This window comes from Cervus elaphus, chromosome 21 (genome assembly GCF_910594005.1).
Source record: "Cervus elaphus chromosome 21, mCerEla1.1, whole genome shotgun sequence".
Taxonomy (NCBI): Eukaryota; Metazoa; Chordata; class Mammalia; order Artiodactyla; family Cervidae; genus Cervus; species Cervus elaphus.
Window position 1 is genome coordinate 78,136,520 of NC_057835.1, and position 25,240 is coordinate 78,161,759.

The 25,240-nt window shown below is 39.5% G+C and overlaps 1 protein-coding gene across 7 annotated transcripts in view; it reads right to left on the reverse strand.

Annotated features, from left to right (window-relative positions):
* The window catches only part of RALYL (RALY RNA binding protein like), a 773,722-nt gene that overhangs the window by 46,815 nt on the left and 701,667 nt on the right, over positions 1-25,240 (reverse strand). For all 7 annotated transcript variants that reach the window (XM_043879846.1, XM_043879848.1, XM_043879847.1 and 4 more), the window contains one exon: positions 7,785-7,898. In XM_043879846.1, coding sequence (XP_043735781.1) covers positions 7,785-7,898 — 114 coding nt within the window. The remainder of the gene's footprint in view (positions 1-7,784; positions 7,899-25,240) is intronic.

The window sequence follows — 25,240 nt, forward strand, 5'->3', positions numbered from 1 at the left end:
CTGAGGGTATTAATCAGTGGTTCGCTGTTTTATTTTGAAGTTTTATTCTTCCTGCACAATCTACTTCCTCCAGTTTTTTAATTCTTTTTTGGTATTTGCTTTTAATGTTAAATGCTTTCTACCGACCTTGTCTGCTCATATTAACAGTATTAAAATATGGATGGACGGTTTTGTAAGAATAACGGGATCTTGTTTCTGCAGGGTGATACTGTTTCCCTGGCTTGTATCCATGCCAATGTCCTTAAATCTTTTTTCTTAAGCTGCTCATATTCCCAATTAAAACCTCTTCCGGTGGCCTACCAGTAGTCTGGCAGCTGAAGGGGAAAAGAATTCTTGGAATTTCTATAGTAACTGTGTAAACTTCTGCTTTTATCCCTGTTAAAAAACTGCCTTCAAATTTGTTTAGTTGTCTATTAGCTCTGAAATCTGTTATTTTCACTTTCTTAGAGGAAACTTCTTAGGACTTCTAGTGGACCAGAAAGAGTTGAGAATGGTGACATAAGAATCTGTTTCCTAACAGACTTTTAGTCACTTATACCCTGTTTTCCATAGGAATATGATAGCTTTGATTCTGAGTCTTTCGGAAGTTCTGTGGTTAAAACTGGACTCATTTGTAGGATGTGTTAAGTCAGGCAGAGTTCTCCATCAGCTATCCAGCTTCTAAAATTTTGTTCTCACTCTCTTTTACGTCTAAGAATTTTCATTTTTAAAACCTAGACATTATTTTAATGCAGTATTGGGAGGGAGCAGAGTTTAATTCACGTGTGCAGTTCAACATCTGTAACCAGACACAATACCAATCTAATCCAAAGTCTAAGTGAAAGCTGTTAGGTTCTCAGAACAGAAGGAGCAGTCACTATAGGCTGCAGAGCAGATTATATCTGGAGCAACATCTTCCATTCTGAGTACCACAGTCTGCAGTTGATAAACTATAGAAAGACCAGAGAAGACAGATGACAGTGGTTCAAGATGCAAAACTAAAGTACAGGAGAAGTAGCTGAAAAAATCACTGATATTTATCCAGAGTCGACAAAGGTCCATCTGGTCAAAGCTATGGTTTTTCCAATAGTCATGTATGGATGTGACAGTTGGACCATAAAGAAAGCTGAGAGCCAATGAATTGATGCTTTTGAACTGTGGTGTTGGAGAAGATTCTTGAGAGTCCCTTGGACTGCAAGGAGATCCAACCAGTCCATCCTAAAGGAGATCAGTCCTGAATATTCATTGGAAGGACTGATGTTGAAGCTGAAACTCCAATAGTTTGGCCACCTGATGTGAAGTGTTATGCCCGATGTCTGAATCCCTGAGCGGGAAGAGAGAAGGCCTCCAAGATAATGCAACTCGCAAAAAGGGAAGTTCATTGCTGACTCGAGTCAGGGCTCCTGCCGCATCCAACGCAGTGGTGCGGGGTCAGAGAGCCCCGAGCCCAAGCTGTTATACAAATTTATAGGGTGAGAAGCGGATTGGTTACACGTTTGTAAAGCAATTTCATTGGTCAAAACTTTCGAGCCCGCGGGACTTTCCTGGGGGTCTCCGCCCTGTTCCTAATTTCCTAATTGGCAAACAGTGGTCAGTATTAAGTGCCTAATTGGCTAATTGGTTGTATCCAGGTGGCCTGATAATCTTACCAAGTAGGAAGGCCTACTCCTAATCTAAGCTGCGTTACTTCTGCTCACCTCACAGAAGAACTGACTCATTTGAAAAGACCCTGATGCTGGGAAAGATTGAAGGCAGGAGGAGAAGGGGACGACAGAGGATGAGATGGGTGGATGGCATCACCGACTCAATGGACATGAGTTTGAGCAAACTATGAGAGTTGGTGATGGACAGGGAGGCCTGGCGTGCTGCAGTCCATGGGGTCACAAAGAGTTGGACACGACTGGGTGACTGAACTAAAATGATCCAGAGAATAGAAAAGGCTTCAAAGATTCTTTGACCAAAATTTGAATGCAACTAAGTTGAGCATCTATGGCCACTTATATTGACTTCTGATTCAGAAGTTTTAGGAGGGTTACAATACTACAACTCTTTTGTATATTTAATTGGCTACTACATTCACAAGAAATTAGACATTTCAGCTTGGTTTCAGAGGGCATAAAAGGATACATGAACCAAATGCAAACAAAGTCCATTTCAGCTCAGTATAAGGAGCACTGATGCACAAGTATGTGGTATTTGCTTGTAATATTCTAATTTGGGGGCATTATTTTTTTTAAAAATCTATATTTTTTGCCAAATATATTCAGTTCAGTTGCTCAGTCATGTCCAACTCTTTGTGACCTCATGGACTATAGCACGTCAGGCCTCCCTGTCCATCACCAATTTCCAGAGCTTGCTCAAACTCATATCCATCGAGTTGGTGATACCATCCAATCATCTCATCTTCTGTCGTCCCCTTCTCCTCCTGCCTTCAATCTTTCCCAGCATCAGGGTCTTTTCCAGTGAGTCAGCTCTTTGCATCAGGTGGCCAAAGTATTGGAGTTTCAGCTCCACATCAGTCCTTCCAATGAACACCAAGGACTGATCTCCTCTTTGATGGACTGGTTGGATCTCCTTGCAGTCCAAGGGACTCTCAAGAGTCTTCTCCAACACCACAGTTCAAAAGCATCAATTCTTTAGTGCTCAGCTTTCTTTATGGTCCAAGTCTCACATTCATACATGACTACTGGAAAAAACATAGCTTTGACTAGACAGACCTTTTTCAGCAAAGTAATGTCTCTGCTTTGTAATATACTGCCTAGGTTGGTCACAGCTTTTCTTCCAAGGAGTAAGCATCTTTTAATTTCATGGCTGCAGTCACCATCTTCAGTGATTTTGGAGCCCAAAAAATAAAGTCTGTCACTGTTTCCACTGTTTCCATCTATTTCCCATGAAGAGAGGGGACTGGATTCCATGATCTTAATTTTTTGAATGCTGAGCTTTAAGCCAACTTTCTGACTCTCCTCTTTCACTTTCATCAAGAGGCTCTTTAGCTCCTCTTCACTTTCTGCCATAAGGGTGGTGTCAGCCATGTATCTGAGCTTATTGATACTTGTCCCAGAAATCTTGATTCCAGCTTGTGTTTCATCCAGCCCAGCATTTCTTGATGTACTCTGCATATAAGTTAAATAAGCAGGGTGACAATATGCAGTCTTGATGTACTCCTTTCCCAATTTGGAACCAGTTTGCTGTTCCATGTTCAGGTCTAACTGTTGCTTCTTGACATGCATACTGATGTCTTAGGAAGCAGGTAAATTGGTCTGGTACTCCTATCTCTAAGAATTTTCCACAGTTTGTTGTGATTCACACAGTCAAATGCTTTAGAGCAGTCAATGAAACAGAAATAGATGTTTTTCTGGAACTCTCCTGCTTTTTCTGTGATCCAACAGATGTTGGTAATTTGATCTCTTCTTCCTCTGCCTTTCCTAAATCCAGCTCGAACATCTGGAAGTTCATAGTTCACATATTGTTGAAGGCTGGCTTGGAGAATTTTGAGCATTACTTTGCTGGCATGTGAGACGAGAGCAACAGTGTGGTAGTTTGAACACTATTTGGCATTGCCTTTCTTTGGGATTGGAATGAAAATTGACCTTTCCCAGTCCTGTGGCCACTGCTGAGCTTTCCAGATTTGCTGGCATATTAAGTGTAGTACTTTCACAGCATCATCTTTTAGGGTTGAAATAACAACTGGAATTCCATCACCTCCACTAGCTTTGTTTGTAGTGATGCTTCCTGAGGTCCACCCAACTTTGCACTCCAGGTTGTCTGGCTCTCGTGAGTGATCACACCGTCGTGATTATCTGGGTCGTGAAGGTCTTTTTGTATAGTTCTGTGTATTCTTGCCACATCTTCTTAATATCTTCTGCTTCTGTTAGGTCCCTACCATTTCTGCCCTTTATTGAGCCCATCTTTGCATAAAATGTTCCTTGGTGTCCATAATTTTCCTGAAGAGATCTATAGTCTTTCCCATTCTATTGTTTTCCTCTATTTCTTTGCAGTGACCACTGAGAAAGCCTTTCTTATCTCTTCTTGCTATTCTTTGGAACTCTGCATTCAAATGGGTATATCTTTCCTTTTCTCCTTTGTCTTTAGCGTCTCTTCTTTTCTCAGCTATGTGTATGGCCTCCTCAGACAGTCATTTTGCCTTTTTGTGTATACGAAACATATAGGCAGGATGAATTTAACCTATGGGACTGAAGTGTTACCTCTCTAAATGGACATTTCTGTATTTAAAAAAATTCTATAGTTTTTATCAAACATATTGGCAGGATGAATTTATCCTATAGGACTGAACTGTGACCTCTCTAAAGGTCAGGTCTAATGGGTAGGATAGGTTAGCTAGTTTCACTGAAATTGTCCAAGTGAGTCTGACAGGTCACGCATGACACCTACCACTGAGAATAAAGTTGAAGTAAAGAATACTTGATTGCCTTTTCATATCTGAGAGTCTTTGCAGGAAATTTGATTTTTTAAAAGACGTCACTGTCCATTGTATGATACCATCTTTAGTTCTACTTCTCACTCCTTTTACCTTTTATGGCCATTTTGCATCACTGTGTAAACCACATATAAACTGCGCTCTTCGTATGTGTCAGTTTATGACTCTCTTTTAAAAGGATCATCTACGAAGGACAATTGGAGGCTAAACTGCAATGTGTTATTTGTTGTTTTTAATAATCCATAGTCACCATATTCCAAAGTAATTTTACTTGAATTATTCAAGTAGGAAAAAATAACACTTACAGAGTGGATTCATATTAATCATGATTTAAAAGCTAGAATATATGTTTGAGGCCATAATCCCTTCCTCTAGTTTTCATTTGAGGGGCCTGAGACCTAGAGAAGTTAAATGACTTGCTAAATCATGCCTAGAACATAGTACAGAGTGTTTGAAGATTTAGAAAAGTTAGTGAAAACATGACCTTGTTCTGAGGAAGTTCATATCTCAAAGGAAGAGACAGGATACCATGCAAACATTTATTAGCAGTAATTTAAGGCATAAAAAATCCAAAATGATGACATTATAACCTCACTACAGTTACTCCTGATCGCTCAGGACTTCATACAAAAAAGGAAAAAAATGATCTTATGAAACTGGAACTCAGGACGAGTTCCATGCTGTGTGGTTTATCCTGCTTGTAACCCTCTATCTCTTTGCTGCTACTATCCTAAGCTGGAAATTTTTGTCATCAGATGGAATAAATTGGAAATGAGAGGTCTATAAAAAGAGCAATAATGAAGAGTGAATATTAGCTACTGAATAACTGGCCTGTAATAAAATAAACAATAAAATGAGTATCCCCTTAAATTCAATAAGGAGGTATTGGGCACTTAAAAAGATTTAAAATATTTCTTTCCACTTTCCATCATGTAGTAGAGACACCATACAACCCTGATTTCTTTTCATAAAGAAAATTTAGAAAGTGATCATCTTAACTCCACAAATATGAATATTGTTCAGGAGACAATTACTAAGAGAATGAAATTACAAATTAAATAATTCCATTTTCTTCCTACATGTTCAAGTAGGAAAGACATAAATATCAAAGGCTTAAGCCTATCATTTTAAAGATAACTGCCTTGTGACTGGGAAAGTTGAAACACATAGAAAAATAAGGTGACAGCCTTTCATGAAAAGAAAATGCAAGCTTTGAATTTTAGTGTCATGTTTATAGATGATCTTCTAAGAAGATATGTGGAAGGCATTTTTCATTGCAGGAAACTGTAAGTTATAATATGATGGAATAAGGATCACATTTTTCTCTTTGAGGTGATTTATATTTAAATGAGTTCTCCATAATCCTTTAAACTGAAGTGCAAATTGGTTATCAAAGTCCTTTGCTGTAAGGGTTGTTTTACATAATAACGAATTTCACAGAAGCTCCTCAAAGGGAAACACTGATTTAGGCAACATCACAGGATATTTCAGTTCCGGCAACAGTTTAGATTAGTGCCACAGACAGCAGATAAAAAACTTTCTGAAATCTAAATTTCTCTATTAAGAAGTATAGGCAGCATATCTTTTCTCAATAGAAAATGTGACAGAAGTTTTTAATAAAAATGATCTTATTTTGTCTATTATTTATCTATCATTTCTCCTCCACACTAACTCAATAAAAGTTAGTGAGAATCTAGGTACATGGCTTATGATTTAAAAAACTGGTGTTGTGAAAGTCGTAGGAAGTATTTGTTTGCCTATATATGCTTACATGTCTGTGGACACTAAATGGCCCCAATCATACAGCATTTATTCTGGGCTAGTAAGTAACTTACATTTGCCACTTGACTCACTTCTCACAATGTCAGGTAGCCATTACTGTCCTCATTTGATAAACGGGAAAACGGGGGCTAAGTGGCCTGTGAGGATTTGACCCACAGTGTACGTCTCTCATCCATTAGGCTCGACGCCCCCTCAACACCAGCTTCATTCTTCCACCCCGCATCACTAACCACCCGAAGGTCAGCGCTGGTCCCCTGCCCAGGGACACGGGCAACAAACAGGCTGGATCGCATCATCGGCTGCTACCCGGGGAGCCTCACTGCGGGGAGATCCCGGGCGGAACCCGAGGCTGATACATCAGAGGAGGCACTGCTTTCCCTCACCAGACCTGGCTTTGAGACTCTATCTAGGTCTATCACAAACCTTTTATGTGGTCATGGAAAAGTCAGTTTACCTCCGTGGGCCTTCCTTTTCTCATCTGCAAAATGAGAAAGCTGGATTTGATAAGCAGTTTTCAAAATTGTCTTGCTTAATTTTGAAAAGTGAAGCTCTTTCGGCCAATGAAATCTTATGATGAATTTCAGTGTATAAAACAGACCTAGGTAGAGCCACACTGTTTGGAGAACAGGGCTGGGTTTGGAGGAGTCGTGAGTTCCTCTGTCTCCGACGTCTCCTTTCAGCTCTCAGCTCATTTTCAAGGAGCTTCTGAGACATCAAAGACCCAGCAGAATGCAATTTGCAATTTAGGCACTAGCTCATCTCTAAGTTTATGCCAGTTCTGCTTAAAATGTTTTAAAACTCTCGGTTGCCATATAAAAGGGTATTGGACTAGGGAACTCAAATCGGCACTCTGTAACTATCTAGAGGGGTGGGGTTGGGTGGGGTGGGAGGGGGGTCCCCGAGGGAGGGGACACGTGTGTACCTCTGGGTGATCCATGTTGATGTATGGCAGAAGCAAACGCAATGTTGTAAAGCAATTATCCTCCAATTCAAAATGAATAAATAAATAAAGAGTATTAGCATGGAACTAGGGTCAGGGCTGATATTTCAAAGAGAGGACATTAAGTTAAAGAATTAAGTCAAATGACACAGCCTTGGGTGGCCAGGCATATGGCTGAAGCTGAGTTCTGAAGTTTTGTGGAGCTGCAGCAATTTAAGAGTGGGACTTTACAATCATGGCTTCTGAAATCTGTTCAATTTTGCTGCAGTTAATTTAATTAAATATGAATATAATTTTAGCTCTGATAGAATATTCAATTTATTGATTTAATTTTCTTAAAGGTCACTTGATATTGAGATATAAACCTTCAATATAATCCAACTGTTACTTATTAGTGTCAAAATACTTTTCCTTTCCCCTCTCCTTTTAAAAATATGAATTTTAGGCAAGCTGACTCATCTTCTCTGAAAAGTAAAAAGTCAGATTCCATCACCGCAGTCCTAAGTTTAAAGACAACGTTTGTGTATCTGTGCTAAATGCTGTCAGACTCAGCCAGTGTGCCTGGACCTGCTCTGTCTTGGTGACTGACAGGGTGTGAGTGGTTTGATTCCAACAGGTCTGCGGCCGCCGCTCTTTTTCACTTACCAGCCTCCGCCTTCTGCTGCTTCTCAATCTTCTCCAGGCGCCCTAGCAAGGAGTCAATTTTAGTTTTGATCTGGGTTAATTCTTTCTTGATTGTCTGTAACTCATCTGATTTCACTGGAAAGGGGAGAAGGGAAAGAATGCAATAGAAGGTCAAATGCACCATGACCCGATTAGAACGTAACTCTCAGACACCCTATATTTCCTCAACACTCTGTCACATCCCACAGGATACCTTTCAATCTTATCTGTTTCTCATTGCTTCCAGTGATCCAGGAATACTGGATGGCTTTGCCAACTACAAGCAGTGATTCTCAGCATTTGACACTGAACCTTTTCAGTGTCAGAAGGTTATGCAGTGGGACAGAAGGATCTAGAAATGTTTTATGCAATAACTAAATGATACTGAATTCGGTTTCGGCAAATGGTAGAATAAGTCTGTGCTGTCTGATGGATTCAGATTGAGAAATGATTAAATCATGACAGCTAAGTTAATACTACTTTGAGGAACTATGTTGCAATATCTGTTTCAGCAGTCCATGATATTTGTAATCCAGTTCCTTGATGACTGATTGAAATCAGGGCATAACATTTATCCTCTAAAGAAAAATCTTTAATGCTAAAGAACTCTCTCTAACTTGCTGGACTTCTGCTACTTTCTTTATTAAAAATTGCAGCAGTGGGTTGAACATGCCTGTTTTTAAGCCCTGGGGCTAGAAGGAAAGGATATTCACTGAAGTTCCCACTGATATTTTCTACAGTAGTGATTCCTCTTCGAGGTTTTGGGTGTTTAGTGGATCTAACTAAAAATGGGATTAACACAAGATTGACTATTTTTAATTTTTCCAAGTAAAGATGTTAAAAATAACAAACATCTACTATCAATGATAATAACAATCATTTTATAAAGAGATGGGCTTAAGAAAAGATCAGTTCGCTATTTAAGGACAATCCTTTCAATGAAAAATGCTAAAAAAAAAAAAGAAAGAAAGAAAAATGCTTATGGTTATGAAAAATTTACTGCCCTGTTCTTATTTTCTCATTTCTCTGAGAACCACTGGAAAGTTTGTCATGAACCCTCAGTAATAAGATCAAAGATTTTTAAAACTATAACTCCAGAAGAGCTATACTTGTCTATGAGCTTTCATTAAGTGAGTTTTTGGGTACCCATGCCTCAGTGGAGAGCTATGCTTCAATATCTGCAGTAAGGATCTTGATGTTAGCCTACTATCCATCTCTTTCACTTTTCCTTTCAAGTTTATAATAATCTTGGTTGGATATTCCTGAAGAAATTGAGTGTTTAGTTTGAGTCTTTAGTCTTCATGAATTTTTGTAAGTAATAAAAAACTAAATGCAATATATATTTGCTTGAAACAGAACTGTCAACTAAGGCATATGATATAAGCTATATGATAAAGTATGCATCAATATACATTAATTGCTCACCAGACTTTCTCCAATATAAACACACAAAAAAATTTTCTATTATAAAATAAGAAATTTTCCATAGCAAGCAAATTTTTATTTATTATATAAAGTTGTTTGCAAAATGAAAACTGCAAGAATAAGTGACCCTGTAGAGAGTTTCTATTATGAAGAACCAGATTGAAAGGAGAACACAGTTTAAAATAGAGAATTACTCCTACATCAATTATTTCCAAGACATCAAAGTGCCATTGTTGAATCTCAACTAAATTTGAAAATCATCATCTGTCATAATTGCAAATTGACTCTGCTTTGAAGAATGATTTTAATTTCCTTTGATGGAAGCATGTCATGTAGTTTTACTTAAATCTATCAAACGTGATAGAAACTATTTTGTCTTAAAACATTAGATGTCGAGCCAAGAGAAATGGGACTGTGGCTGGAAACTAATAGAATGTATATTTTTAGTAAGTGGGGTCACCCCTCAGCCCAGAAATGAGGTTGACTAATTATCTCCTTAAAAAAACATAAACTAATAAATCACTAATACCCCACTTAATAGAATGTCTTTTAAGATTGGAGTGATATTACTACAAAATTTGGGATTACTTGTGATTCAAGCTTAGATAAAACTAACGATGTAACCTGTCTTCTCCTCTCTGGTCCCTACCAGGGAATTCTGAATTAAACCTCAGCCCTGTGCAAACGGCCCAGCTCCAGGCTTGGGATGGTGAGCAGCAGATGCTCGTTGCAGTCCTGCAAATTAGGGCTTACACAATCTTGACTGCCTCTTGAGTGACTGGGAAAGCTGCTGGCTTCATGCCCTTCAGGGCTCTGCTCGGGAGAAGGCTGCCCGCCCACCTGGCCCGTGGTCCTGGAGCCTCCCCTTTCAGCGGGGTTATCTGTAGGTGGGGTCTGGGTCTGGGCTGTGGGGTTATCTGTAGGTGGGGTCTGGATTTGGGCTGCTGTATCTGGCTTCCACATGATGCTGCTGAGACAGGCCATCTCTGTGTCCGATATACTTTCCTCTGTAATCTTTTCTGCCCTGTTCTACTTTGGGAGGTGGGGCTCTTGTTTCTACTGAACCTGGGATTAAGCTCTTGTTTGTTTTTACTTACTCTGCCAAAATAGATGTATATTTTACAACTATAGATTTCCAAACCTAAAATTTTTAAAATTTTGCAGCTTAGATGTTGGACATTTTTTTTAAAACTTAAGGTCAGTTCAGAATTGAGGAGAGTCTTAGGTGTAAAGCATCCCTCTCCATTTTCCTTTCTTTTCTTTTTACATCTTTCTTTTCCTGTCCATTTCCATTGAACTCTTAATTGGGTTTCTGCTTTTAGTTCATGTCGCCTCTTAAATAGTGAATGCAAAGTCATATATACAAAAGCCATAAATCCTCCCTATTGAAGACTTCCAGAATGTTCCAATTTCTATAGGAAAAAGACCAAAAGCACAAAGAAAGCTGAGCACCAAACTTTTTTGAACTGTGGTGTTGGAGAAGAATCTTGAGAGTCCCTTGGACTGCAAGGAGATCCAACCAGTCCATCCTAAAGGAAATCAGTCCTGAATATTCATTTGAAGGACTGATGCTGAAGCTCCAATACTTTGTTCCCCTGATGCGACTCATTAGAAAAGACCCTGATGCTGGGAAAGATTTAAGGCAGGAGGAGAAGGGGACAACAGAGGATGAGATGGGTGGATGGCACCACCGACTCAATGGACATGAGTCTGAATAAACTCCGGGAGTTGATGATGGACAGGGAGGCCTGGTGTGCTGCAGTCCATGGGGTCAGACACAACTGAACAACTGAACTGAACTGAACACATGCACCATTCTTCAAACTGGTCTCCAGGGTCTGCTCTAAAGTATATTTCCAGGTATATATTCCATTGTTTATCAAAGCAACGTCATTTGAACAGAATAACTTAATGCTTGATCTAACAGTGTGTGCAACCAGATAGACTGATTTGCATCTATGTTTATTGGAGAGTCACTTGTAATTGCTAAGATTCAGGTTCTTTATCTTCAACTTCTACCCTCTACCCTAAAGACTTGTTATGAGAATTTAATGAAACAATGCACATAAAGCACTTAGCATCATGACCAGAATATCATTAAGCAAAACACATGAAAGAAGCAGAAAATATTATTACCATGATTTACATACCTTTTCCAGCAAAGAGTTTTTCTTTTCTCTGTTATGTCTATCTGCTTTTTGGAGCTTAGTTTTAGTCTTACCTCCCCTATTAATTCTTCTTAGCTCAGCCCACTGGAAGGTAGATCTCTCATCTGCAATCTATTTAACAGCATTTCACATTTACTGATAGACACCATATGCTTGTTGGTTTTTCCTTTATATATCTACTTTTCCTATTAAATTGTAAGCTTTTTGAGAATGAAGATCTAATTAGGCATTGAAGAATTTGAGGCGTCATGTTTTCTGTGTTTAATAAGCTCTTTCTCTTCTTATAATAAGCTCCGTGGACTTCCCTGGTAGATCATACGGTAAAGAATCTGCCTGCAATGTGGGAGATCTGGGTTCCATCCTGGGTGAGGAAGATCCCCTGGAGGAGGGAGTGGCATCCCATCCCAGTATTCTTGCCTGGAGAATCCCATGGACAGAGGAGCCTGATGGGCTACAGTCCCTGGGGCTGCAAAGAGTCAGACATGACTGGCAACTAACACTTTCCCTTTCTTTCTCCTCACTGACTGATGAGCCTCCTGATGCTTACCATGAGGTCCTGGGCTTTAGAGTCTGTCCCCCTTAATTAGAAAATGCCATCCATGGAAAAGTGTTTAGATTTCTGGTTAAATTATTCAGATCTCTCATGACACAACATTTCAAAGAGAAGAAACTTTGGGTGGTTGTCTGAAACAATGTGTATTAATGAACTTACCCCTTCATAGGCTCTCTACAACCAAACTCTTTGAATGAAGAGAGGACATCCAATTCCTTCCTTCCACTTTCTCTCCTTTCTGTCCCCACCTCTAGTTCCTTCCTTCCTGCCTGCCTTCATCTTTTTGCATTCTTAATAGAACTTAGTTCAGTGTATTAAACACAGTTGTTCTTGTTGTTTAGCTGCCCAGTCATTTTTGACTCTTTTTGACCCACAGATTGCAGCATGCCAGGCCTCCCTGTCCCTCTCATCTCCCAAAGTTTGCCCAAGTTCATGTCCATTGCATCAGTGATGCCATCCAGCCATCTCATCCTCTGACGCCCTCTTCTTCTTCAATGCTCAATCTTTCCCAGCATCAGGGACTTTTCCAATGAGTTGGCTGTTCACATCAGATGATCAAAATACTAGAGCTTCAGCTTCAGCACCGGTCCTTCCATCAAGTATTCAGGGTTGATTTCCGTTAAGACTGACTGGTTTGATCTCTTTGTCGTCCAAGGGACTCTCAGGAGCCTTATCCAGCACCACAGTGTGAAGGCGTCTGTCCTTTGGTGTTCCGCCTTCTTTACGGTCCAGCTGTCAAACCGTACTTGACCAGTGGGAAGACCAGAGCCTTGACAAATTGTTGTTTGATATAAATCTTTGTTGGTAGAGTAATGTCTCTGCTTTTCAACACACTGTCTAGGTTTGTTATTGCTTTCCTGCCAAGAAGCAATTGTCTTCTGATTTTATGGCCGCAGACACCATCACAGTGATTTTGGAGCCCAAGAAGAGGAAATCTGTCACTACTTCCACCTTTTCCCCTTCTATTTGCCATGCAGTAATGGGGGCAGATGCCATGATTTTAGTTTAGTTTTCTTAATATTTAGCTTTAAGCCGGCTCTTTCACTCTCCTCCTTCACTCTCATCAAGAGGTTCTTTTGTTCCTCTTCCCTTTCTGCCATTAGAGTGGTATCATCTGCATATCCGAGGTTGTTGATGTTTCTCCTACCCATCTTGATTCCAGCTTGTAACTCATCCGGCCCGGCATGTCTCATGATGGGCTCAGTGTGTAGGTTAAACAAACAGTGACACAGACAGCCCTGTCGTACGCCTTCTCAAACTTGAACCAATCAGTTGTTCCATACAGCGTTCTAACTGTTGCTTCTTGACCTGCATATAGGTTTCTCAGAAGACAGGTAAGGTGGTCTGGTATTTCCATCTCCTTTAGAGCTTTCCACAGTTTGTTATGATCCACACAGTCAAAGGCTTTAGCATAGTCAATGAAACAGAGGTGAATGCTTTTCTGGAATTCCCTAGCTATCACTATGGTCCAATGAATGTTGGCAATTTGATCTCTGGTTCTTCTTTCTTTTCTAAACCGAGCCTGGACATCTGGATGTTCTCATTTGCATAATGCTGAAGCTTAGCATGCAAAATTTTAAGCATGACATTACTAGCCTGAGAGATGAGTGCAACTGTCTGATTGTTAGCACATTCTTTAGTACTACCCTTCTTGGGAATTGGGATGAGGATTGACTTTTTCCAGACCTGTGGCCACTGTTGGGTCTTCCAGATTTGCTGACATATTAAATGCAACACCTTGATGGCATCATCCTTTAGGTTTCTGAATAGCTCTATTGGAATTCCATCACACCTACTGAATTTATTAACAGCAGTGCTTCCTAAGGCCCACTTGATTTCACTCTCCAGAATGTCTGGCTCTGGGTGACTGACCACACCACTGTAGTAATCTAGTTCATTAAGATCTTTTTTGTTTGCTTTTTACAATTCTTCTGTGCATTCTTTCCATCTCTTCTTGACCTTTTCAGCATCTACTAGGTCTTTACCAGTTCTGTCCTTTCTTGTGCCCATCTCTGGGTGAAATGTTCCCTTGATGTCTCCAATTTTCCTGAAGCGATCTCTAGTCTTTTCCCTTCCATTGTTTTCTTCTAGTTTTATGCACTGTTCATTGAAGAAGGCCTTCTTGTCTCTCCTTGCTATTCTTTGGAACTCTGAATTCAGTTGGATATACCTTTCCTTTGCTTTTTGTTTCTCTTTTTTCTTCAGCTATTTGTAAAGCCTCCTCAGATAACCACTTTGACTTCTTGTTTTTCTTTTTCTTTAGAATGGTTTTGTTCACTGCCTTCTGTACAATAGTACGACCTCTGTCCATAGTCCTTCAGGCACACTGTTTACTAGACCTAATCCCTTGAATCTATTCATTACCTCCACGGCATATTCATAGGGGATTTGATTTAAGTCGTATCTGGCTGGCCTAGTGATTTTCCCCACTTCCTTTAGTTTAAGCCTGAATTTGGCTATGAGCAGCTGATGATTTGAGCTACGGTCAGAATTAGTAAATATTAGAAAATCTGTAGGCATGCTTATGTATTACAGATATGGCCACTTCATGCCAACTTCAAATAGACCAACAAATTTTATTAAAAGCTTTGTGTGTGTCCTGGCAATACTTTTGGATTGACTGTCTAATGGGGAGACAGACTGGTCTGTCTCCCCATATATATATATATATATATATATATATAATGGAAATATGCCTTTTCTCCATCAGGAGCACTGTGATGAAGGAATATGAAACTAACCCATGACTTGGGCAAGACTCCTTTCCCAGTTCCACCTTTGTACTCAATGGATAATCTTCATCGTTAAAGATGTGTTGTAGAGGATATAACACCATGAGTTATTTTTATATAGAGTAGCAGATAACATGAGTCAGGAGTATTTCTTTTACTAAGAATAATATTTTAAATCAACTTGTTGTTATGCAATTGTTCCCTAATACAGACAAGCTGGAAGCTTGGAAAGATTAGATCTGATTACTAAAGATTATGTCTCTGGAGAAGGAAATGGAAACCTACTTCAGTTTTCTTGCCTGGGAAATCCCATGGAAGGAGGAGCCTGGCAGGCTATAGTCCATGGAGTCGCAAGAGTCAGGCGTGACTTACAGACTAAACAAAAATAACAACTAAGTAGAATTCTAAAGATGTAGTTCATGGTCAACTATGACATGTACAGAAAAAAGAAAAATGCAAAAAGCCGAAATAATACTGATGACACACATTCTATAAATATTTGAGAATATACTTTGTGCAATGCAAAGGTGACTTGAAGGACAAATTTGTAATCTAAAATGGAATGATTAGATGTTCATGGAAATAGCTTTAAAATTAAGCAGAAAGGCTTAAGTATCCTAATCAGGAAGATGAATAACTGGTTTGGCTTTAGAGGACAGATACCATGTTTGTGGCACAGAAGGGTCCAAACTTGTTTCACAAGAATGGTATTACCTGGGTTGGATTTGAAAGACAGGTAATTTCATGAATGACACTTATTTGTCTATAAGAGGTAGATAATGTGTTGGTAACACATTTCTTGTGATAAAGGAAAGGACTTTCATATGGAGGTACATGAACATGAGTCTGGAAACATTTACGTGTTCAATTAAACTAGGAGGAGAGTAGCTGACAACTGGGAATGGCAGTGCCAGGAATGGAAGACCAGATATGCCTGGGGAACTACAATGTAGAGTTTGGATTCTTACCTGCTAAATGATAGTAATTTTGAGTTTTGAGTGAGCAAGTGACAAAGCATTTAGTTTAGAATAATCTTGCAGTTGGTCATGCAATTAATGAGATTGGGGGAGAATACAGAGTCAGGAAAATTAATTTGTAAGAGACTATTAGAGTAGTCAAGGATCTGCTTATTAGGCCCAGGCCTAGGACAAGAACAGAAGAGAAAGAAACAGAGGCTAGAAACATTACGTTTTACTGACTGGACCTAGTGCTCACAAACTTTTATAATCCCACCCTGGAACAACATGCTCAGTTGTGTCCTACTCGCAACCCCATGGACTATAGCCCACCAGGCTTCTCTGTCCATGGGATTTTCCAGGCAAGAGTACTGGAGTGGGTTGCCATTTCCTTCTACAACTTTCTTTCTTTTTCTTTCTGGAACAATTACAACTTTTCTAGCGCTGTTAGTGGAGCACAATGAAAAAACATAAATTCTACAGTAGAACTGTATGCCCCAACCACTAGTGCCGAAGAAGCTGAAGTTGAATGGCTCTGTGAAGACCTACAAGACCTTCTAGAATTAACACCAAAAAAGATGTCCTTTTCCTTATAAGGGACTGGAATGCAAAAGTAGGAAATCAAGAGATACCTGGAGTAACAGGCAAGTTTGGCCTTGGAATTCAAAATGAAGCATGACAAAAAAAGCTAAAAAAAAACAGCTAACAGAGTTTTGTCAAGAGAGCACAGTGGTCATAGCAAACAGTCTCTTCCCACAACACAAGAGATGCCTCTACACATGGATATCACCAGATGGTCAATACTGAAATCAGACTGATTATTTTCTTTGCAGCTGAAAGTGGCAAAGCTTTATACAGTCAGCAAAAACAAGACGGGGAGCTGACTGTGGCTCAGATTTTGAACTCCTTATTACAAAACTCAAACTTAAACTGAAGAAAGTAGGGAAAAACCACTAGGTCATTTAGGTATGACCCAAATCAAATCGCTTATGATCATACAGTGGAAGTGACAAACAGATTCAAGGGATTAAATCTGAGGGAGTGCCTGAAGAGATATGGGCAGAGGTTTGTGACATTATACAGGAGGTGATGAGCCAAAAATATCCCCAAGAAAAAGAAATACAAAAAGGCAAAACGGCTGTCTGAGGAGGCCTTACAAGCAGCCGAGAAAAGAAGAGAAGCGAAAGTAAAGGGGAAAAGGAAAGATATTCCCATTTGAACGCAGAGTTCTGAGAATAGCAAGAAGAGATAAGAAAGCCTTCCTAAGTGAACAATTCAAAGAAATAGAGGAAAGCAATAGAATGGGGAAGACTAGAGATCTCTTCAAAAAAATTAGAGATACCAAAGGAAAATTTCATGCAAAGATGGGCTCAATAAGGGACAGAAACAGTATGGACCTAACAGAAGCAGAAGATATTAAGAAGAGGTGGCAACAATACAAGAAGAACTATACAAAAGAGATAGCGATGATGGTGTGATCACTCAGCTAGAGCCAGACATCCTGGAGTGTGAAGTCAAGTGGGCCTCAGGTAGCATCACTATGAACAAAGTTAGTGGAGGTGACGGAATTCCAGCTGACTATTTCACATCCTAAAAGATGATGCTGTGAAAGTGCTGCACTCAATATGCCAGCAAACTTGAAAAACTCAGCAGTGGCCACAGGACTGGAAAATATCAGTTTTCATTCCAATTCTAAAGAAGGGCAAAGCCAAAGAATGTTCAAACTACCACATAATTAAATTCATTTCCGGTTAGCAAAGTAATGCTCAAAATTCTCCAAGCTAGGCTTCAATAGTACATGAACCAAGAACTTGCAGATGTTCAAGCTGGATTTCGTAAAGGCAGAGGAACCAGAGATCAAACTGCCAACATCTGTTAGATCATAGAAAAAGCAAGAGAATTTCAGAAAAAACATCTACTTTTGCTTCATTGACTACGCTAAAGCCTTCGACTATGTGGATCACAACAAACTTTGTAAAATTCTTAGAGATGGGAATACCAGATCACCTGACCTGCCTCCTGAGAAATCTGTATGCAGGTCAAGTAGCAATAGTTAGAACTGGACATGGAGAAGTGCACTGGTTCCAAATCTGGAAAAGAGTATGTCAAGGCTGCATATTGTCACTCTGTGTATTTAACTTATATGCAGAGTACATCATGCAAAAAGCTGGACTGGATGAAGCACAAGCTGGAATCATGATTGCTGGCAGAAGTATCAATAACCTCAGATATGCAGATGACACCACCCTTATGGCAGAAAGCAAAGAGGAACTAAGGAGCCTCTTGTTGAAAGTGAAAGAGGAGAGTGAAAAAGTTGGCTTAAAACTCAACTTTCAAAAAACGAAGGTCATGGCATCCGATCTCATCATTTCATGGCAAATAATGGGGAAACATTGGAAACAGTGACAGACTTTATTCTCTTGGGCTCCAAAATCACTGCAGATGATGACTGCAGCCATGAATTTAAGACATTTGCTCCTTGGAAGAAAAACTATGACAAACCTAGACAGCGTGTTAAAAATCAGAGACATTACTTTGCTGACAAAGGTTTGTACAGTCAGAGCTATGGTTTTTCCAGTAGTCGTGTATGGATGTGAGAGTGGGCCATAACAAAAGGCTGAACACTGAAGAATTCATTCTTTTGAACTGTGGTGTTGGAGAAGACTCTTGAGAGTCCCTTGGAGAGCAAGGAGATCAAACCAGTCAATCCTAAATAAATCAATCCTGAGTTAGAAGAACTGATGCTGAAGCTGAAGCTCTAACACGTTGACCACCTGAAAAGCAAAGAACTGTCTTGTTAGAAAAGACCCTGATGTTGGGAAAGACTGAAGGCAGGAGGAGAAGGGGGTGACAGACGATGAGATCATTGGATGGCATCGCTGTTGCAACGGACATGAGTTTGAGCAAGCTCTGTGAGGTGGTGGAGGACAGGGAAGCCTAGAGTGCTGCGGTCCACGGGGTCACAAGGAGTCAGACACGGCTGGGGGATGGAGCAAAGACAACAACAGTGGAACTGAGAAAACCGTTTCAAATGCTCAAAGGCCATGTTGATATAAAGATTTTATCAAACATTTTCTTTCTTTTCTGCCTGCATTTTAAAGTCTGGTTATGTTAATGAGCCACATTAAAACCTAGCAGAAAAGCCAAGCGCAGACGCTCACAAATGTATTTATTCATTTTAAACACGCTGTAACTGTTTTGATCTGGCTGCTGTGTGGCTAAATATCAGGTGGTGATTTCAGCAAGGACTTATTACTCTGTTTATACCAAGTGCTTGTCAGTGTCCAGACTGTGAAGCCACATGTGTCTGAGAAGTTCCGTGTGTTTACCAGGATGAGCTAAGTAAAAAATATCCAAGAAGTTGATTATCAAAATGTAAAGAGTTGAAGTGTATGCTGAGATCTCCACATTTAGCTTATTTCATACGCACCTAACCCTGTGTTATGTGATGAGTTCTGTATCCACCTCAAATTTTATATGTGACAGTTCTGGCCCCAGTGCCATCCACAGTGTGACTCTATTTAGACACAGGGCATTTTTAAGGAGGTAATCAAGTTAGGAGGTCACCAGACCCAGGAGGCCCTAATCCCGTACAACCAGAACCCTAAAAAATACACATATACAGAAGGCCAAAGACGTGGAGACTCAGGGAGAAGATAGACACCAACACGCCAAGGAGGGGGGCACCCAGACGCCTCCCTCAGGCCCTTCGAAGGAACCAACATGAGCGACACCTGGATCTCCAACTCCCAGCTTCCCGAGCTCTGAGGACACAGATCCTGTCCTCTAAGCCGCTCAGGGTGTGGTACTTTGTTACGGCAGCCTCAGCATGTGAACACAACCATCACATAAGTTTCTTAAACTATTAATGTCATTTTGATCAGACAGAACTTTTCTGAGAGTCTTTCCCCTCAGCCCTGCATAAAATTTCAACCCTTCAATAGTCTCCACGGTTTTTCACTCTCCTGTTAACCGTCTTTATCTTTTGTTTTGTTTAATCATAATATCCTTGGTTTCTTAACTGACACTGCTAGTGATAAATCTTTGCTTCGGACAGTAATAATAACAATATTATTATCACTGAGGCTTATTCTTAAGTCTTTCATATGGGAGACACTATTCTAAGAGCTTTGCACGTGTTAACTCATTTAATCCTCCCACAAACTTTATGGAAATGGTGGTGAGATTATCATTCCCACGTTATAGATGAGGAAACTAAGGCACAGCAAACAAGGAATCTTCCCGCAAAGCACACAGCTCGCAAACGGCAGAGCCACGACTGGATTCAAGTTACAGCAATTTCATACCCCATCCTCTTACCTAACAGTGACAACAAACCTCCCCAACCATTCACTGTTTGACAAGACTTGCCTAAGAACTTTACATGCATCAGTCATTCAATTCCCGTGACAAAGTGTTATATATAAAGTACTACTATTTCCATTTTACAGATAGGAAATAAATAGAAGCACACAGGGATTAGAGGATTTCCTCACGACCACAGTGTTAGTACGTTGTGCAACAAGAATTCCACCCCAGACAATCTGAGAGTAAAGCTTCTGCTCTTCTCCACTCAGGGAAACAGAAGTCTCTCGTACTTTCTTTCCAAATCGTCCTATCCTTCTAGGCACAATTCAGTATTCTCTACTAAGCCTTCTCTAACCCTGCTGGCCAGATATTTAAAAGCATAATAAATACCTTGGCCAAAATGGTGGACGAAAAGGGATATTTAGTGATACTTTGCTGGATATTAACATTTGTTTCTCTGATTGATGCTTCAACTCTGTACTAAAATCATATAGGTTTGGGGGGAAAAACCAACACAACACTTCCTTAGTGTTGAGGATAAGGTCTCAACTACTACTTCTTAAATTTAATTGAACTGCCTTTAATTGCCTCTTAGGTGTTTCAGGGATCTTACAGTTGTATGTCACTAAAAACTGCACCAACAGAACTCCAAAGGCATAAAAATTTATTGGGATTTCTCTTGCTAGACCTTAGGATTTAAATTAATTACTTAAATTTATTTAATATTATATTTTTTTCAAAAGGGTGATTTTTTTCTGCTAAGAACATCTGCCAAAGCTCATAGATGTTTATGTCTTCTCTTTTATAAAGTGTTTATTAGCAACATCACATCTTTATTTTATGATTCTATGATATGGAATGGGACAAGCTGGTTATAGTTTTAGCTCAAGTTGATTTGAAAAGGGACAGAAATACCTAGTGGTGATATAATTTTTTAAAAGAGCAATCCATTTAAAAAGCTTATCAGTATTCAACCTTGGCAAATTACAGCACTAATATATTTTCTTTATATAGTTTTTCTCCTCAGTAGAATTAAGCATTATTAAAAATTCTGAAATAAGAAATGACAAATTGCCTAAGCTATAACATTAATTTCTTCCTCCTCTAAACTTACCAAATCATTTAGTACTGGGAAATAGTTATTAATAAAGGAGCAAAATATATACCTCGGCAAATAGTCATTCACTTAAGCCAATATTAACATAGTATATTTCACACTTCACTGAAGTTTTTCATGTGTGATTTGAATTTGAAAATTATTGTTGTTCCCACAGACCAGGCTAATTGTAAAAGTACTATCAAATAATCAATGTTTGTATTCACTCATATATACTCATATATACATAGTTCTATGTATAATATAGTCTGCTAATATACTTTCAGAGAGAATGTACAATTGTGAGTCTAGTTAATCTTGCCGATTAAGTATATAAATCTTGTTTAGATTCATGTTTCACTAAAATAACACTAAACTACAGTTTTTGTGAACTGAGTCTTTAAATATATAGAACTGTATGAAAAGTGCACAGAACTGATCAGTCTGTTGCCTTTAAATATTATTAATTGTATTTAAATTAGCATATTTGAGAATTAATACATCCATAATAAATTTCAAATAATTATTTTACTAGATGGTCTTTACAGAAAGCTAGTTTGGATTATGTTCTCAAGTAGCTGACTTTGGCAATTTGTGCTTCTGCAAACGTCCTTTCATTACTGATTTATTCCAATGTAAAAAAAGTCGTTAGACTTTTCAGTACTTGGGGATTTCTGAGAGATAGAAACATGATATGCCTGGATGACTCTACCCCCAAAATATAATATTAAATTAAATAATAAAGTAAGATAAACTGGCTGACATGGAAACTGAAGGAGCATCCATATATACCTATGAGACCTCATAGCCTCTGAGAAAAGGCATGAGGTTGGAGTGTTTGCACATGCAGGGGCAAGAAAAGACACTAAATTTATAGATGTTCAGAAAAGGGCTAACTTGCCTCTCCTGGAAGACTGGAAAGAATGTTAATGTTCCCTGGGCAGGTTGGGCAAGAAGGAGTCCATTATATTCTCTCAGAGTGGTGAGGAGTATACCTAACACCTTGCAACGGATAGTCCTGGATAGTCTGGGAGAGCCTGAGAGTCCCATCGACACTAGAGGCGCTCCCTGTGGGGAGAGGCACTGTTGAGTGGACAATTAGCTCAGATGGTAAAGCGTCTGCCTGCAATGCGGGAGACCCAGGTTCATTCCCTGGGCCGGGAAGATCCCCTGGAGAAGGACATGGCAACCCACTCCAGTACTATTGCCTGGAAAATTCCATGGACAGAGGAGCCTTGTGGGCTACAGTCCATGGGCTTGCAAAGAGTCAGAGACGACTGAGCGACTTCACTTATACTGGTGAGCAAAGAAGTCTTCTCACATGGCGTGACAGAGGCCCAAGATAGCTACTGCTCAAGGTGACTAGAGCATTGACTCTTAGTTCCTCACTTCCTGAGGGACCAGCATAGCTTCAGATGCACAAACGTCAGGGAATTATACAAGAAAGCAAGTGACTAACAGAGCAGGCTTTTGCAAGAGAGTGAAAATCGCTCAGTCGTGTCCAACTCTTTGTGACCCCATGGACTATCCAGTCCATGGAATTCTCCAGGCCAGAATACTGGAGTGGGTGGCCTTTCCCTTCTCCAGGGGATCTTCCCAATCCAGGGATCGAACCCAGGTCTCCCACATTACAGGCGGATTCTTTACCAGCTGAGCCACAAGGGAAGCCCAAGAATACTGGAGGGGGTAGCCTTTCCCTTCTCCAGGGGATCTTCCCGATCCAGGAATAGAACTGGGGTCTCTTGCATTGCAGGTGGATTCTTTACCAACTAAGCTATCAGGGGAGCCCCGTTTTGCAAGAGAGAGATGAGGCAAATAACTGAAGGAGATGGAGACTATAGAAGCAAAACCAGTGATAGAAAATGTTAATAAAAGTTCCATGGCCTTAACCCTTATTCAGGCTTCTCAGGTAAAGAATCAGACTTGTTGTAGTAGAGAATCCACCTGCCCATGCAGGAGATGCAAGAGACACGGGTTTGATCCCTGGGTCAGGAAGATCCCCTAGAGTAGAAAATGGCAACCTGCTCTAGTATTTTTCCAGTATCTTGCCTGAAAATTCCATAAACAAAGGAGCCTGGTGGGCTACAGTCAGACATGACTGAACAAAGCATAGCAGCAGCAACCTTTAAACAGGAGCAAAATAAAATAAGAATTTCTAGAACTAAACACTTGATTTTTGAATAAAAAAGTGTTATTAGTAAAACTGCTAAAAAAGCAAATTTAGGAGAGCAAAGGTTGAAAGAAACCATCACACAATAAAGAAGAGTAAACATAGAAGCAATCAAACAAAAAAGAATGATAAGGACACAGGGGACAGAAATTAGAGCCCACACATGCAAATATGTGTCAAAAGGAGGAGAGAAAGGAAGAAATTTTCCATTGATGACACATGAGAAAGACGAGATTGTTTGCAGAATAAAAAATATAACAAGCAATTCTAAAACTTGTATGGAACCACAAAATGGGACTTTATCACTAACGCAATTTTAAGAAAGAAGAAGGCTGAAAAAAGCATAATGCTCCCTGATGTCAAACTATATTCCAAAGGTATAAGTAATCAAAACAGAATAGTATTGGCCCAACAACAGACGTGTGGATCAGCAAACAAAACAGAGAGCCCAGAAAACAACCACCCACCCATAAGTGGTCAATTAATTTATGACAAACGAGCAAAAAATGCACAAGGGGAAAGAAGAGTCTCCTCAAAAAATGGCGTTGGGAACACTGGACAACTATACACAAGAGAATGAAACTGGGCCACTTTCTTACACCACACCCCCAAATTAACTAAACGGATTAAAGACTTGAATGCAAGACTTAAAACCATAAGCCTCCCAGAAGAAAATGTAGGCAGTAACCTCCATGACACAGGTCCAGGCAATGATATTTTGAATATGACACCAAAAGCAAAAGCAACAAAAGAAAAATAAGCAAATAACTATACCAAACATCAAAGCTTCTGTACAGCAATTAAAAAAAAAATAAAAAGGCAACCTAATAAGTGGCAGAAAATAATTACAAATCATATCTGATAAGAGGCCAATATGCTAAATATGCAAAGAACTCATACAGCTCAATAGCAAAAATAAATAAATAAATAAAATTCTGATTAAAATATGGGTGGAGGGTCTGAATAGACATTTTCCAAAAGAAGACATACAGATGGCTGACAGATACATGAAAAGATGCTCAACATCATTAATCATCAGGGAAATGCAAATAAAAACCACTGTGAAAAACCACAGTCTGTGAGGAACTGATGCTGATGCTAACTTTATGTTCATATCTTATGCTTGTCCCTCATGACAAAGATCTCTTTAGAAGAGGCCTGCTAGTTAAACCTAGTGCTTCCTTGGTGGCTCAGATGGTAAAGAGTCCACCTGCAATGTGGGAGACCTGGGTTTGGTCTCTGGGTTGAGAAGATCCCCTGGAGAAGGGCATGGCAACCCATTCCAGTATTCTTGCCTGGAGAATCCCCATGGACAGAGGTGCCTGGGGGCTATAGTCCACGGGGTCACAAAGAGCCGGACATGACTGAATGACTAAGCACAGTTAAACCTAGTATTTAACCTTCTTTTTCTTTGTTCTCCATTTCTACTTTTTACACATTTCTGCTCTCTATGTAATAGGTTATTATATGTCATCTCCATTAAATTCATATATTATATTTATGTGCTTTGCTTAGTTTTGTTTAATGTAAGAATTGCACTTTTATTTTTACCATTTTTTTCTTTACACTATAATTGTGAGGTGTAACATTATTACAGGGAGTTGTTTAATATATATTTAGAATTTAACAAATATTACTGAAAGCAATGCCTCTGAATCTGCCACTGAGGGAAATACAAAGCATTCTGGCAGGTCTTGGGAAAGAAGAATGGCGCTGGAGGAATCAATGTTCCTGACTTCAAACTATACCACAAAGCTACAGTCATCAAGACAGTATGGTACTGGCACAAAAGACAGAAATATAGACCAATGGAACCAGATAGAAAGCCCAGAGACAGACACAGCACCTATAGGCACCTTATCTTTGATGAAGGAGGCAAGAATATACAATGAGAAAAGGCATTGTCTTCAATAGTTGGTGCTGAGAAAACTGGACAGCTATGTGTAAAAGAATAAATTAGAACACTTCCTAACAGAAAATAAACTCAAAATGGATTAAAGAACTAATTGTAAGACCAGAAACTATAAAGC